The sequence below is a fragment of the Bubalus kerabau genome, chromosome 22, assembly GCF_029407905.1.
Source record: "Bubalus kerabau isolate K-KA32 ecotype Philippines breed swamp buffalo chromosome 22, PCC_UOA_SB_1v2, whole genome shotgun sequence".
NCBI classification, from domain to species: Eukaryota; Metazoa; Chordata; class Mammalia; order Artiodactyla; family Bovidae; genus Bubalus; species Bubalus kerabau.
Window position 1 is genome coordinate 42,907,808 of NC_073645.1, and position 16,008 is coordinate 42,923,815.

The following is a 16,008-nucleotide window of genomic DNA, read 5'->3' on the forward strand; positions in this document are numbered from 1 at the left end:
ACCAACCCTACCCCTGACTTTTGAGTTACTTGAACCGATGAATTCCCTTTTCTGCTTTAGCCAGATTTAGTTTCATTCTGCACCCAGGTGACCAAATAAAATAGACACTACTTTCAGCAAGTGCCAATGCAAGCCCTAAAACACAAGCAGTGCCCACTTCCTCCCTGTTCACTGGTCTCCCTTCTTTTGAGTGGGAGTCTTTCTGAGGCTTGCATTTCCTTTATTTTTCATTGCGCCTGGTCCTTTCTCTGGCTCACCTTCAGCCCTTGAGTCAGCTATGGCTCTCTGTTCTTCTGGCTGATGCCTGGAGCCTGTCCAGTGGAACTTGGTGTTGTTCACCCTTCTCCCTCATCAGCACACAGCTTTCTGGCTCGGGTGATGCAGGCTGAATGCAGAGCATCTCAGTGTGCTGGTTAGAATTCCAGGGCCTGCCTTCATCAGCCTGAGTGTACACAGGCAGCTGGGCTGAGACTTCCATTTCTGATGGCTCAGAGTCACAATTTCACCCTGTTATCGATACCTGCTATGTCATTTTAGAAAATGTAGGAAAATAGCTGTCCAATTTTTCCAAATATGTGTGTATAAATCAGTAACTCCACATTTGAATCCATCCTTACTTTGATGTGACATGAAGAGAAAAGGCAGTCCCCATGGTTTGTTTCCCAATGAAATAAGAAGAAAGTGGGTTAATACACCATCAATATCACAAGGAATAATGAAACACATTAAATACTATTTGAGAATTATTTTTACAATTACGATGTTCGTTTTCCATCAAGCACTGGGACAGTTGCCTTGATTTGTGAATGGCATGTCTCCCTGCAGGCAGGCTGTGCATTTCTAGAGTCTCAGATTATGGTTATGAAAAGAGGAGTCCCTGTGCTTGGTGTGCACCCAGAGACTGTGTCTTTCTTTACATTGTGTGATGGTATGCAGGCTTAGGACCCCACCAAAGGCCTTGTGTTCATGAAATTCCTTTTCTTCTATCAGCTGCTACATGGGACCAAAAACTTGTCATCTGAATTGAACCAAGTTATTGTCTTAATCCTCAGTTATTTTGTGCTCAGGAGATGTGTAGTGAAATGAAAACTGGGGGTCTGAGGCTGGTAGATACAGGCATTCTGGAAAAAGTAAGATCCCAAAGCAAAATTTTCACCATGATTCTTTGAGTAAATAGGATCTACAAGTCTATTTTCATGGAGCAAAAAGCTACTAGATTAGGAGCAGATTTGAGTCTAGTACTTCCAAAGAGACTTGGGGAATACTGGAAGCATGTGATTGGTGTTTCTGAACAATATTTCAAATTGTGCATATATTTTTGATATATATGTGTGTGTGTATTTTTTATTGGAGTATAGTTGATGTACAATATTATAGAAGTTACATGTGTACAATATAGTGGTTCATAATTTTTAAGGATTATACTCTGCTTGCAGTTATTATAAAATATTGGCTATATTATCTGTGTTGTATAATATATCCTTGTAGCTTATTTTATACCTAATAGTTTCTCCTCTTAATCCTCTACCCCTCTGTTGCCCCTCAACCCTCCCCTCTCCTCACTGGTAACCACTAGTTTGTCCTCTGCATCTTTGAGTCTGCTCCTTTTTTGTTATATTCACTAGTTTATTGTATTTTTTAGATTCCATGTATGGGTGATATCATATATATTTGTCTTTGTCTGATGTACAGTGGAAACAGTGTCAGACTATTTTGGGGGGCTCCAAAATCACTGCAGATGGTGACTGCAGCCATGAAATTAAAAGATGCTTACTCCTTGGAAGAAAAGTTATGACCAAACTAGATAGCATATTCAAAAGCAGAGATATTACTTTGCCAACAAAGGTCCGTCTAGTCAAGGCTATGGTTTTTCCAGTGGACATGTATGGATGTAAGAGTTGGACTGTGAAGAAAGCTGAGTGCCGAAGAATTGATGCTTTTGAACTGTGGTGTTGGAGAAGACTCTTGAGAGTCCCTTGGAGGTCCAGCCAGTCCATCCTAAAGGAGATCAGTCCTGGGTGTTCTTTGGAAGGACTGATGCTGAAGCCGAAACTCCAATACTTTGGCCGCCTGATGGGAAGAGTTGACTCATTAGAAAAGACTCTGATGCTGGGAGGGATTAGGGGCAGGAGAAGAAGGGAATGACAGAGGATGAGATGGCTGGATGGCATCACTGACTTGATGGACACGAGTTTGGGTGAACTCTGGGAGTTGGTGATGGACAGGGAGGTATGGCGTGCTGCAATTCATGGGGTTGCAAAGAGTCAGACACGACTGAGCGACTGAACTGAACTGAACTGATTTTTTTAACAAGGAAGGAAGGAAGGAAAAAAGAGGGGAAGAAGGAAGGACGACAGAGGAAAAACAGAAAAAGAAGGGAAAAGAAAAACTGAAAGAGTCAATTCTATTGTAGTGTCACTTGAGGGGAGGACACTTGGGAGATGATGGGGTTTGGGAAGCAGTTGCAGGGCTGGAATAGAGTATGACATAAGAACCATCATTTGGAAACCTGAGTAGACTGTTTCTTGCATGACAGAAGGAAGAATTAGAAGCAATAGTAGGAGAGAGACTTCAGTTCAATTTTAAGAACTTGCTTAGTAGAGAAATGGGTTTCCAAGTGAGGTAGTGAGTTCCCTCTCAAGGAATGTGCAAGCAGATACCAGACACCTACAGGGTTTCAACGAAGGAATTCATTCACTGGGGGAAAAGTAAGACTAACTCACTGCTTAGAGTCTATGTTTCATGTTTGACTTTTGAAAATTGAAGTGATCTTAATGGTGTCCCGAAGAGAAGCTCAAGCCTCTTGGAAGCAAATACAGACACACCTCAGACAGGCTGTGAGTTCAGTTCCAGACCACTGCAATAAAGTGAATGTTACTATCCATAAACTCTTTGGTTTCCCAATGCACATAAATATTCTTTACACAATTCTGTAGTCTATTAAGTACGAATGATGTCGAAGAAAAACAATGTGCATACCTTAGTTTAAAAAGAATTTATTCTAAAACTGCTAACCATCATCTGAATCTTCCGTGAGTTGTAGTCTTTTGCAGCAACCTCAGAGATCACCATAGCAAAAATAATCATGAAAAAGTTTGAAATATTGTGAGAATTACTAAAATGTGATGCAGAGATGGGAAATGAGCCAACGCTGTTGGAAAAAATGGTACCAATAGACTTGCTTGATGCAAGATTGCCACAAACCTTCCATCTGTGAAAAACACGGTATGTGTGAGGCGTGATAAAACGAGGGCTGCCTGTACCTCAGGCGCCCTGGAGAGTTCAGAAGAAGAAACAAATATGGCAGCAAGGCAAAACACACATCAAGTAACACTTGTGATAATGAGGAGGTGATTACTTCCCTTCAAAAACCCCACAGGGAACAATAGTAGGTACAAGTTAAATCACAGGCATTTCCCCTCATTATCTAGTTAATTACTTGAGTTGCCTTTCTAATTAGCCCGGTGCTGTCAGCTCTGGGGAGCTCCCAGAACCCAGCGAAGTGAAGTCGCTCAGTCATGTCCGACTCTTTGCGACCCCATGGACTATAGTCTATCAGGTTCCTCCGTCCATGGGATTTTCCAGGCAAGAGTGCTGGAATGGGGTGCCATTTCCTTCTCCAGGGGATCTTCCCAACCCAGGAATCTAACCCGGGTCTCCCGCATTGCAGGCAGACGCTATACCGTCTGAGAACCCAGTGAAATGGTTATAAAAGTCACTCAATCCCAAACCGTGCGTGGTCATTGTTGGCCAGAAACTCACCAATGACAAACGGATTCTTTACCAGCTGAGCCACAAGGGAAGCCCAAGAATGCTGGAATGGGTAGCCTATCCCTTCTCCAGCAGACCTTCCTGACCCAGGAATCGAACTGGAGTCTCCTGCATTGCAGGTGGATTCTTTATCAACTGAGCTATTGGGGAAGCTCACTCAAAGAGTGGACAAATATCCATCTTATGGTTAAAATTTTGCTTTCACACTCAAATCCACACATCAAGAGCTTTGTGCAGTGTGTGGTGGTGATTGGGGGCAGTTGACATTTAAAGTAAATGCTTAAACTTGAACTGATCACTGGATTAAATGAAGCGAAGGTCCTAAACTACCTTATAGAAGCTGAGATGGAAAACCTGTCCTGCTCCCACCTGTTCTTGGCACCCTGTATTCCACATGCTCGGTGATGGCCACCTCTGCAGGCTGTGCTAGGCAGCTATTTGTAAAATCATAGTGATTGAACATTGGCTTGCTTTTTAATGTACTTGTTAAAGAAAAGAAATAATTTGGCATAATCCCCTAAGAATAATAGAGAAACCCAAGGCACCATCCAAATAGAGTCTCAGTTTTCATTTCTCTGCTTTCATCTTTTGGGATCTTGCCAACATTTGCTATGCATGTGTTCTCATTCATTGGTTTTGAGATCACTGTAGGTGTGGAGATGGGCAAGGAGGAAGCAGAGACCATTAAAACCCAGAGAAGCTGAAAAGCAAATTGGTGCATCACCTCCCTGAAAAGAATTTATCCAGTATTTATTATTCTCATGTGCTGGGGTGAGCAACTTTTCTTTATCTCACCCAAACAAGCCCAGCCTTTGTTTTTTCCAAGGCAGAAGCTTTCAGCTGGCCTTTGAGGACTTGTTATAAATTTTTAGTTAATTAGATGTCAAGCACATCAGATGGTAGGTAAACAGGAGTAGCTTTTTATTCAAAGAGTCTGACAGGAGTAAAATAAGTTGCTAATTATGAAGAGAAGAATTTGGATACAAGACCAAAATATACCTAAAATATTTAGGCTCTTACTCTCTATTTCTACAAACTAAATTTTTTCCCTCTCCTGGTTATAGCCCACCATTCTTGCAGCATGGCATGTTTAGAAATTTTTAATTGTATGCTGGATACTATAAATTTTACCTTGTTGATCATATAGATTTTCTCACTTTCTTTTAAAGAGAGTTGGCCTTTGCTCTGGCAGGCAGTCAATTTATTTAAAGAGCAAACTGCTCCTTTGAAAGATCCTTTGTATTTAAGCTTTTTTAGAGTGATCCTCTGGTGGCTCAGATGGTAAAGAATCTGCCTGCGATGCAGGAGACGTGGGTTCAATCCCTAGGTCTGGAAGATCCCCTGGAGAAGGAAATGGCAACCCACTCTAATATTTTTGCCTGGAGAATTCCACGGACAGAGGAGCCTGGCAGGCTATAGTCCTTGGGGTTGCAAAGAGTCAGACACGACTGAGTGACTAAAACTTTCCCTTTCACTTCTCAATTAAACAAGCACATTGTGTTCTGCTTGGGATCTCTCTCCTTGCACTGAAATCTGCAAAGTGCCCCCAGGTAGAAAACTAAGGTCATTGCAGAGCTTATCTTTTTCACCTTGTTTATCTCCCTTCTCTAGGGATCATATTCTTATGCTGTCTGCTATCCAATATCTGAAAACAGTTGTTGGTTTTCTAGTAGTTCATGGTGGAGAGATAAGTCTGCTACCGGTTCGCTTGTCATGACCAGAAATAGACATTCTCAGTTTCCTAGTCTCTGGTGCATTTCTGCGCCCTTTCTGCAACCAACAGTTCATCAGAAAATAAGCAATTGAATGAAAAGTAGGACCCTGTGGTGGGAGAAGATCATAACTCAATGGGAAGACAGTCATATAAGTAACTCCACCAAGGGGTAGAACAGTAGAGATGCACAGGTTGACCATGTCCTGATCTTCTCTGTTTAGAATAGAGATTCCCACACTGGTACCATCTAAGCCTGGCTTAAAAAATTCTTCCCCTTTCCTGTGGTCAGTATTGACCCATCCCATCCCAGTCATTATTTTCTGAGCAGTGACAACAGGTGCTAATTAGGACTATGTATTATTGTCTTATCCTGGGCGCTTAGCCTGAACAACATGTACGTGAGAGATGATGCCATCATGCAGCAAGGAAGGTCAAGGTCAGTGAGGGAGATTGTCATTAGAGGTGGCTTTTCTTTGGCTATACTCCTTCTCCAACCCCCTGTCAGGAAGACCTCATCTGTCCTCTCTGCCTACCTATATTCTAGACTTCAAGCTCAGCTCCAGCCCATCCTAGGGCAATCTCATTGTATCATATGTTCCAGGATCCTTGCTGGGATGTAGTATTTCTTGCCAGCATCTCTTTTACTCCTGGAACTGATTCCTAGTCAAGTCAGAGGATGGACCACTGGAGTGTCACTGTTTAACTTGCATAAATTGGAACAGCAACTGTTTCGTGGAGAATAAAGAAAATTTAGCTCAAAGGATAAAAATAAGTCTGAGGAAATTCCATGAATTGGTAAAAATAATAGATATTAATTACCATCAAATGGAATTGCATGATGACTATTAGTTCTTTGCAGTTTAAGATATAAGCATTAGGATTCTGTCTTTTTAAAGAAAGTCAGTGTTCCATCTCTGGGTTGCATTTGCAATTCCCAAGGCTGACTGAAGAGTGTTGTAGCATCTTCACATTAAGAAAGCTTTCCAAAGAAATTCCCTGGGAAAAATCGTCCTGGGGGTGTTGCCTGTATTGACACAAAGTCTAGGATCCAGTTAATGTGGCCTGTAGATATACCTGCCCTGAGTTTGAAACCACAGAAAAAACAGAAAAGAGCTATACTTTTTCTTCACATCCTGTATTCTACTCAGGAAAAAAATAAGAAGCCTTATTAGACAGTATTTGTAGTAGTTAGCCTGGTTTAAGCAACTCTGACTTTCAGAATATTGATTTATTAAGCCTAAGAGGATCCATCTGGAGACTGTATCTACATACTTGGCTAAAGACATCATGAAGTTGCCAGGAGAATGTCTGAACCTGCGCTCGGGAAGGAGAACTACATGCAGGTCAATAGACTACTTATGTGCCAGGTTATGTGTGAGAGCTCTAATTTCTGACTATTTTTCCTTCCTAATAAGCTGGTTAAAATGCATACACACACACACGTACACACTGCTTTCTCAAGAATTCATAGAACCAGTAGATAAAATCAAAAATAGTTAAGGATAAAGAAAGTTTGATTAATGCTGTCAATCAACTGCCAACATCAGAGATGCATTTCAGCACTGGGGCCTGGAGGGAGAGAGGGTGGGAATGTCTTACTTTGTCCCTTAGAGTCACCTACATTTGCCGCCTCTGGCCACCAGGGCCTGGGCAGGCCATGTGAATGTGTGAAGTGCTGGCTAAGGTGGGGCCATGGCAAAGAGAGCTTGAGCCTTCCAGCTGCAGCCCCATGCCTCAGCCTCCCTTCGACTACATCACAGTAAGGAGCCATAACGGCCAGACCTTCTGTTTTCTCTTGATACCAGTAATTTGGCTTTTCAAGGAAAAACTTGATTCTTAAATGTTGACGCTAATTTAAACTTGTTAATGAAACACTCTGAGTGCTCCTTCCCCTCCCATTTCTATATGGAGCTCCCAATTTGGCCTTCCCAAGCACGGCTCACGGTGCCCCCTTGCTCGGGGTGATGGGTGCCCCAGTGTCTCTTCTCTTTGTCTCCCACTCCTCCCCTGTATATATCCTGCAGGCTTGTGCCCTCCTCCTGCACTGCCTTCATTTTTTATTCACTCGCTGTCTTTGTTCAACCTGTTTTTTCCTCCCAGAACATACTCCACTCTCTCAGCTGTCAAAAATACCCTTTTAGGACTAGCTCAGGGCTTCCCTGGTGACTCTGATGGTAAAGAATATTCCTGTTATACAGGAGACCTGGGTTCAATCCCTGGGTCGGGAAGATCCCCTGCAGGAGAGCATGGCAACGCACTCCAGTATTCTTGCCTGGAGAATTCCTGATGGATTCAGAGGAGCCTGGTGGGCCACAGCCCATGGGGTCACAGGACTAGCTCAGTCTTGATGAGAACTGATGAACATATTCTGTATCCTTTTGGTGGTATAGGGGGAAAGGGGAGAGGGTCTAATTTCTGAGTTCCTAGGCAGTGCACTTCCCCTGTGCTGGGCAGTTGCCTGGAAATGTCTCTGTTTCCTGTCATCACCCCCAGCTCAGGAGATGGGCAGGTACCCCTTCAGATACCTGGTGGCATCCTGAAAAGGAAGTTCACTCTTCCCTGGTCTTCTCCATAAAGAGAGAAGCCTCCATAAAGGCCTGTTTATTTAACCACTCAGCATGAGAGATACATATACTCCCTCTATAATTACAGCCTCTCCTTCTGTACTCTAAAAGAGTACTTTCTCTGTTTCCGTCCTCCTCCTAAACATAGAGCAACACCCTCCATTCATCTTCCATAATAGCGATAGTTGTTTTATTTTAAAACCAGTCCTCCCCCTATGTCTTTTCCTGTTATTCCTCTGTCTTCTCTTTTCTCTCTTCTTTTCAAATACAGACAATGGACTCTTCCTTAGTTTTTCTCCCAAATGTCCTCTCTCCCTACTTCTTCCCAGAAGAGGAGCCATCATCTCTTTCTGGAATGCCTATTTCAAAATCAACTTCCTAGAAAAAAAAAAAGTAACTTCCTGTCTTCCCCTTAACTGGTCATTAACTTGGGTGTCCAACCAACTTCTAATAATAAAGGCATGATAATGACCTAACATTTATCCAGTTGTTATTATGTGCCAGATGCTATGTGGCTGCCTCTCATTTCATTTTTCCAACTTTGTAAAATAAATATTACCACCCCACAGCACAGAGGGGAACATTGAAAAATCATCTGTCTAAAATCGTATAAGTAAAAAGTGGCAGAGACACAAATAAAATCCAAATTCAGGTAATCGTTACTCCAAAACTAGCATTAGATGCTCCTCCCCATGTCACCGTGTCACGAGCTGCCATGTATATTACGATAGTTTCCTGTGGTTGCCATATCAAACTTCCATAAACGGGGTGGCTTAAAACCACATATTTATTCTCTCACAGTCTGCAAGCCAGATGTCTGAAATCAAGGTACTGGCAGAGTTGGCTCTGGGGGAGAATTCGTTCCATGCTTCTCCTCTAGCTTCTGGTGGCTGCTGGCAATTGATGGGGTTCCTTGGCTTGTAGACTGATGTGTGCATATATGAATGAGCACATGCTCAGTCACGTCCAAGTCTTTGGGACCCCATGGACTAATAGCCCACCAGGCTCCTCTGTCTATGGGATTTCCCAGGCAAGAATACTGGAGTGGGTTGCCATTTCCTCCTCCAGGGGATGTTCCTGACCCAGGGATCAAACCCGAGTTTCCTGCACTGGCAGGTGGATTCTTTACCACTGCACCACCTGGGAAGCCTCTGTAGACTTGTAGTTTCTCCTTTTCCTTCCTTTTTTTTAAATATTTTTTTTATGTGGACCATTTTAAAAGTCTTCATTGAATTTGTTACAATATTGCTTCTGTTTATGTTTTGGTTTTTTGACTGTGAGGCATGTGGGAGTCTTAGCTCAACCAGCGATTGGACCTGCACCCCCTGCAGTGGAAGGTGAAGTCTTAAGCCCTAGACTGCCAGGGAAGTCTCTCCCTTCTTATTTCTTCTAGATTCTTGTCATTGAATTTAGGATTCATCCTAATCCTTAGTTGAGACTCTTAATTACTTCTGAAAGACTTTTCCTGAATAGGATGGACATATTCTGAAAAGGGGGATTGGGAGATGGGGCAGCATTCAACCCACATAAAAGGCAAAGTGGGCGTGAGGCAAGTGGTCACCAGCTGTTTCCAGTCCAGGCTGCCAAAGACTTGTTCCAAATGCAAATTCAGTTTAGTACTTCATCTTAACAATATCCAAGGAGATTCCTTTTAATTCCAGCATTTCGTAAAGATAACAGATGGACTCGTTGAAAATAAAATTTACATTGTAGAATAAGCCACACATGCATGCACACACACAACTTAAGCAGATACATAGCACATTTTAAATACCATACAAATTTAATTAATTAGTCTGGCTGGCAATCTCTACCAATGACAACCCTTGTCTGAAGCACTAGGGGTTCTGCCCCTGCTTTAGCCTGGATCACGTTCTTCCTTCATTCTCCTGGTTCTGGGTCTCCCACCCTCTCTGCCCAGTTGCACATCCAACCCTGGCTGGTCCCTTCCAGGCACCAGATCTTACACCCTCACTTCTGAGTTCTATGAGCTCCAGTTGGAGTGTCTCTCAACCTGACAACACATTTCCTATATTTTTCCATGTCATTGTTGCTGCAGCTCTGATGAGTCTCTGATGGTTCCCAAAACCCTGCCATAGAAACAGGAGCCAGAGGTGTACTCTGGGCTCCCGTGCTGCTGACTTAGTGCCCTCTGCCACCTGCCATGGCAACCAGAGGAGGGTTATGGCCCACTGGGGACATCGCAGGAGATGAATTCCTCCCCAGCTGCGTGCTGTGGCTGGATTGATTTTTACAATTTAATTATAGCTGTAGTTGGTACTTTATGGATTGTTACCGAGTCAGACCCTGCAGAAACATCTGTAAAGTTTGGCAGCAGAATAGAGGAGTTAGTGGCCTGGACTGTATTATTAGGCTCCTCTTGAAAAAGTGCCACAGCAGGTGCTCTGTGGAAAGGAGACCTGCAAGGGGAGATCGTGGTGGGGTTATTGCCGGACCCCATCACCTCCGAAGGGGTGTGGATTGCTAGAGTTTGAACTGCCCTCGGGGGACCTGTTAAAAGCTACTGATGCTTCTCTGTGTTTGCAAGAGCCCAGCAGAGTCAAACTGTACTTCCAAGAAGGAGAGAGATAACTGGATATGATAGCCACTGGGAAGACTCCACCAGGGGTAAAACCTTGAGATACTCTTCTGCCAGTGGAGATGGTCCCCAGCACCCAGCACCTCCATGTGATCCAGTCACTAGTGAATTAACACCTGACCCAGCAGGGGCCCTCTGGGCATCTCTCCTGGTTAGTTGGTGCATTATGTATAAGTACGTGCTCGGTCACTTCAGTTGTGTCCGACTCTTTATAACACCACTGACTGTTTTCTGCCAGGCTCCTCTGTCCATGGGATTTTCCAAGCAAGAATATTCAGTGGGTTGACATTTCCTCCTCTAGGGGATCTTCCTGACCCAGGAATCGGATTCGCACCTCCTACGTCTCCTGTATTGCAGGCAGATTCTTTACCCACTAAGCCATTGAGAAAGCTCCTAGTTGGTGCATTATAGTTGCTTACTTAATGTTCAATTACTGCCCCTGAAGAACAGGAAAGGCAGGAACCAGTGAAGCTGTGAGTTCCCTAAACTGGAGGAAAGGAGAAGACCCACCGCGGGGTTGCAGCCAGAAGCCCAGGGAGGAGACATGTGTTCCTGGTGGCTTCTGAGCATGTGTGCCATTTGCTGCAGCTTCTGTTAACTCTATCATGGATTTGTCAGGTATCTTTCTGGGACTGTGAGAGGGGCAGAGCCCTTGGCCAAGGTTAAGCTGACCTACATGAGCAAGGGGAACAGCATGGGCCAGATGCCCACATGCTGAAGTTCCAGGAGGTCAGTGGGCTCAGAGCCCCAGAGCCCAGCTTGTCCTAGGGAGGGTGGGTTCAACTGGTGAGTCCAGGGTATGTGGGTGCAGCTGGATTCACCAGGGCAGACAGTGGTTAAATACAACTTGCTGTATCACCTTCAGTGAGTGGACCATCTGGAGAAGGGAGGGTGTCATATTTAGCCATGCTTTCTTAGAGACAGAGAGGAGAACTCTCTGAGGGTCAGGGAGACTGAGGCAGTGGCTTCTTGGAACATTCTCCTCCTGGACAGCCCGTGCTTTCCACCAGGAGGGCTTCCTGTTTCTGCCTCCGTGGTCTCCGCAGTCAATAATGTTTCACCCAGGCTAGTGCTTTGCTGTGCTTCTGTTCTGTGCCAGTGTGGGCCAGGAATGAACCCAAGGGCCACAAAGATAAATCAGACTCTGGTCTTGGTTTTGAGCTGATCCCAGGGCAGCAGTGACCATCAGCACGTTCTTCTCCAGGGACATTTTTCTGAGTGGCCCGTTACATCCCATTCCCCCACACTGCCTTTCATATGAAAGGTTATCTCTTTGTCTTGTGTCTGCCTATAAACTGGATTGTGCTCCCTCCCACCCCCCCAACCCATGCAAGAGCCCTTCTCCAAGATATATGTTAGATTTTCCCGTTTGATACTCAAGCTCCCTAAAGTATAATCAGCTTCTCCCTTTTCTTCCCAAGTTTTCAACTAGAGTACATTTCTCAAAGTTATCCTTCCATAATTTCCTGGGCCTCAGTTTTCCTATCTTTAAGACTGAAGGTGTTGGGCTAGATGAGTTTTGCATCTGACATGCTAGTCTTCCTATTACTTTTGAATGTTGCTACAAGAAGATAACGCACAAGGCACCTAATATGTGAGTTCTAAAGAAGTCTCTCTCTCCAGGACAGAGACCCATTACAGGGACCATGATGTGGCAAGCAGAGCAAAGGCTGGGTTTTGGCTTTTCCTTACATCTTTGGCCAGCTGCCCTTACACAGTGAGTAACCTGGCCAACTGCGCATGGCAGTCTTATTTTCTAAGTACCAGCAAGACATGCAATTGCAGAGAACAAGTAGATGACAATCAAAGTCTTTGTTTAGGACAGTGTTACTTAACCAGCTTGTCCTCCTCCCACAGAGGGCATTTGGAATATTCCAAATATTCCAGGGTTAGGGTTAGGGTTAGGGTTAGAAAAAATGAAAATGTAGTCTCCTAGCCAAAGGTGAAAGTCCTATACACAATTCAAAGAGGCACATAAAGAGTCAGGGATTCAAACCTAATGTTCAAAAATATCTGCTAAAATTACTCGTGATTTACATCGGGCCCGCCGCCCTGGGTTCCGTGGCTGCCGACTCGGCCGTGCTGCTGGGCCGGGCCCGCGGGCAGGCTGCCGCAGCCGTCGCCGCCCCACAGCCGGGGCTTGTGCCACCCGCTCGGCGACACTACAGCGAGGCGGCGGCCGACCGCGAGGACGACCCCAACTTCTTCAAGATGGTGGAGGGCTTCTTTGACCGCGGTGCCAGCATCGTGGAGGACAAGCTGGTGGAGGACCTCAAGACCCGGGAGACCGAGGAGCAGAAGCAGAACCGGGTGCGTGGCATCCTGCGGATCATCAAGCCCTGCAACCATGTGCTGAGCCTGTCGTTCCCCATCCGGCGCGACGACGGCTCCTGGAAAGTCATCGAGGGCTACCGGGCCCAGCACAGCCAGCAACGCACGCCCTGCAAGGGAGGCCTCCATTACAGCACTGATGTGAGTGCAGATGAAGTAAAAGCTCTGGCTTCTCTGATGACATGTAAGTGTGCAGTGGTTGATGTGCCATTTGGGGGTGCCAAAGCTGCTGTGAAGATCAATCCCAAGAACTATACTGATAATGAATTGGAAAAGATCACAAGGAGGTTCACCATGGAGCTGGCCAAGAAGGGCTTTATTGGTCCTGGCATTGATGTGCCCGCCCCCGACATGAGCACAGGCGAGCGGGAGATGTCCTGGATTGCTGACACCTACGCTAGCGTGATAGGGCACTATGATATTAATACCCATGCCTGTGTTACTGGTAAGCCCATCAGTCAGGGTGGAATCCATGGACGGATCTCTGCTACTGGCCGGGGAGTTTTCCATGGGATTGAAAACTTCATCAATGAGGCTTCTTGCACGAGTATTTTAGGAATGACACCAGGACTTGGAGATAAAACACTTGCGGTTCAGGGATTTGGTAATGTGGGCCTGCACTCTATGAGATATTTACATCGTTTTCGTGCTAAGTGTGTTGCTGTTGGTGAGTCTGATGGCAGCCTATGGAATCCAGATGGTATTGACCCAAAGGAACTGGAAGACTTCAAATTGCAACATGGAACAGTCCTGGGCTTCGCCAAAGCAAAGATCTATGAAGGGAGCATCTTGGAGGCTGACTGTGACATACTGAGCCCTGCCGCCAGCGGGAAGCAGCTGACCAAGTGCAACGCACCAAGAGTCAAAGCCAAGGTCATTGCTGAAGGCGCCAATGGACCGACAACTCCAGAAGCTGATAAGATTTTCCTAGAGAGGAACATCATGGTTATTCCAGATCTCTACTTGAATGCTGGAGGAGTGACAGTGTCTTACTTTGAGTGGCTGAAGAATCTAAATCATGTCAGCTATGGTCATTTGACCTTCAAATATGAAAGGGATTCTAACTACCACTTGCTTATGTCTGTTCAAGAGAGTTTGGAAAGGAAATTTGGAAAACTTGGTGGAACTGTTCCCATTGATCCCACAGCAGAGTTCCAACACAGGATATCGGGTACCTCTGAGAAAGACATCGTGCACTCTGGTTTAGCTTACACCATGGAGCGCTCTGCCAGGCAAATCATGTGCACAGCCATGAAGTATAACCTGGGACTGGACCTGAGAATGGCCGCCTACATCAACGCCATTGAGAAGGTCTTCAAGGTGTACAATGAGGCTGGCATGACCTTCACATAGACCAGGCTGTGACTGACTTCCTCACTGCCCTTTCACCTCTTCATCTGCAGACCTATCATGAGTTTACATGTAACCACAGAAATCTCTCTCTCATGACTTAACAGATAATGGACACCATTCGCAGCAAGTCAATCCAAATCAGCCCCTTAAGAAAAAAAATTAAGGTTAGGGGATCACATATAAGCTAATAGGTGATCGTAGAAATTAGCTATTCCAGAGAGTCGTTTGGGCATTTTGCCTTTAAGTAGTTTCTTCCTGTGCTGCCTTCCCCCATGGCTGCTCCTCGGCACAGTCGGCTGTGGCCCTAGGAAGGCACCTGCCGGCCAAGACCAGTCGGTCACTTGCCGCTTCGGCTCTGAACATGTCTGTCAGGAGCTTTGACACATGTAAGAAGCAGGTATGTGGCATTTTCAGGAGGTAGCATGGTTCTCAAGTGAGTTATTGGTATTTTACATCAGCAAAATAACTCGATTTTACAGGTTACAAACAAAAACAAAAAGCTGTTTCTCTTTATGTATTTTATTTTAGAAAAAGTACATCCTGCTGTAAGAAAGTTGCCTTTAATCATTTAACAAGCCTAACCTTGACTCAAGCAGTGAATGCCTATAAACATAATAAATGAAAAAAGCTAGTATTTTTATAACATAAAACAGTATCATTTATAGCTTGTCAATTGCATACTGTCATCCAGCAAAAATAAAAAGCCCAGTAGAGAATTAAGTTATCTTCATACCTGCAAATGATGGAGGCTATTTTTGTTAAGGCAGTCGGAATTTACTAACCACAATTATGATATATAGTCCAAAGAATGTAGTAACCTCCTTATCATGTTAATTAATTGTTCTCTTTTGAAGATCTGTTGCATTGACTAATTGAACAATAATTCAAGTAGAGTGTCCCAGAAAAAACTGCTTGGGCTCCCTCTTTGGAGTCTGGCTGGCAGCCCTGAGCATTGCCAATGGCCCCAACTCGCCCTGACTTTGTGTCCTCGTTTAGAGGCCTCATCTTTGCGCACGGCTTCGTCCCCAGTGGGCTGGAAGCAACTTGGGGTTGTGTTTTGTTGGGAGTTGTTTGGCCAGGGCCTAGTAGTACCCCAATGAAGTACTAGAGAGTATTTATGTAAGAATGAGCTTTTCTTTCTTTTTTTTTTTTTTTTTTAAACAATAATATCCTTTTAGAAATTTCTAACTACTTTGTAACTGCATGACTTAACCTGGTGATAAAACAGTTATTAAAAAGACTACCTTTTCCAAAAACAAAACAAAAAAAAAATAAAATAAAATTACTTGTGATTTAAACCTTTGCTACCACTTCCTGAATAAATACTGATTTTGTTTATGCAATGCCTGATAATTATTATTATGGCTAAGATTTTGAACCAGGGTTTCTCAGGCTTAGCACTACTGATATTTGGGACTGGAAAGTTCTTTGCTCTGGGGCTGTCCTATGCATTGCGAGCTGTTTAGAAGCCCAGCCTCTACACACTAGATGCCAGTAGCACCCCACCACTCTCTCACCCTATTCTTCCACTGTGACAGCCAAAAATGTCTCCAGATATTCCAAAGAAAAGCCTGAAACCTGTGGCCTCTAAGGATACTCCTTCAGTTCTTTCTTTCTTGTGGCTTTCCAAACTTATAATAACCCCTCAGCAAATTTCAGGTTAAAATTACAAAGAA

General features: G+C 44.4%; 1 protein-coding gene across 1 annotated transcript; it reads left to right on the forward strand.

Annotated features, from left to right (window-relative positions):
- The first annotated feature begins 7,214 nt into the window (after positions 1-7,214).
- LOC129636722 (glutamate dehydrogenase 1, mitochondrial-like) lies at positions 7,215-14,526 on the forward strand. The gene is made up of 2 exons (XM_055560326.1): positions 7,215-7,244; positions 12,617-14,526. The coding sequence occupies exons 1-2, from the start codon at positions 7,215-7,217 to the stop codon at positions 14,330-14,332; spliced, it is 1,746 nt and encodes a 581-aa protein (XP_055416301.1). The 3' UTR covers positions 14,333-14,526.
- Positions 14,527-16,008: the final 1,482 nt, after the last annotated feature.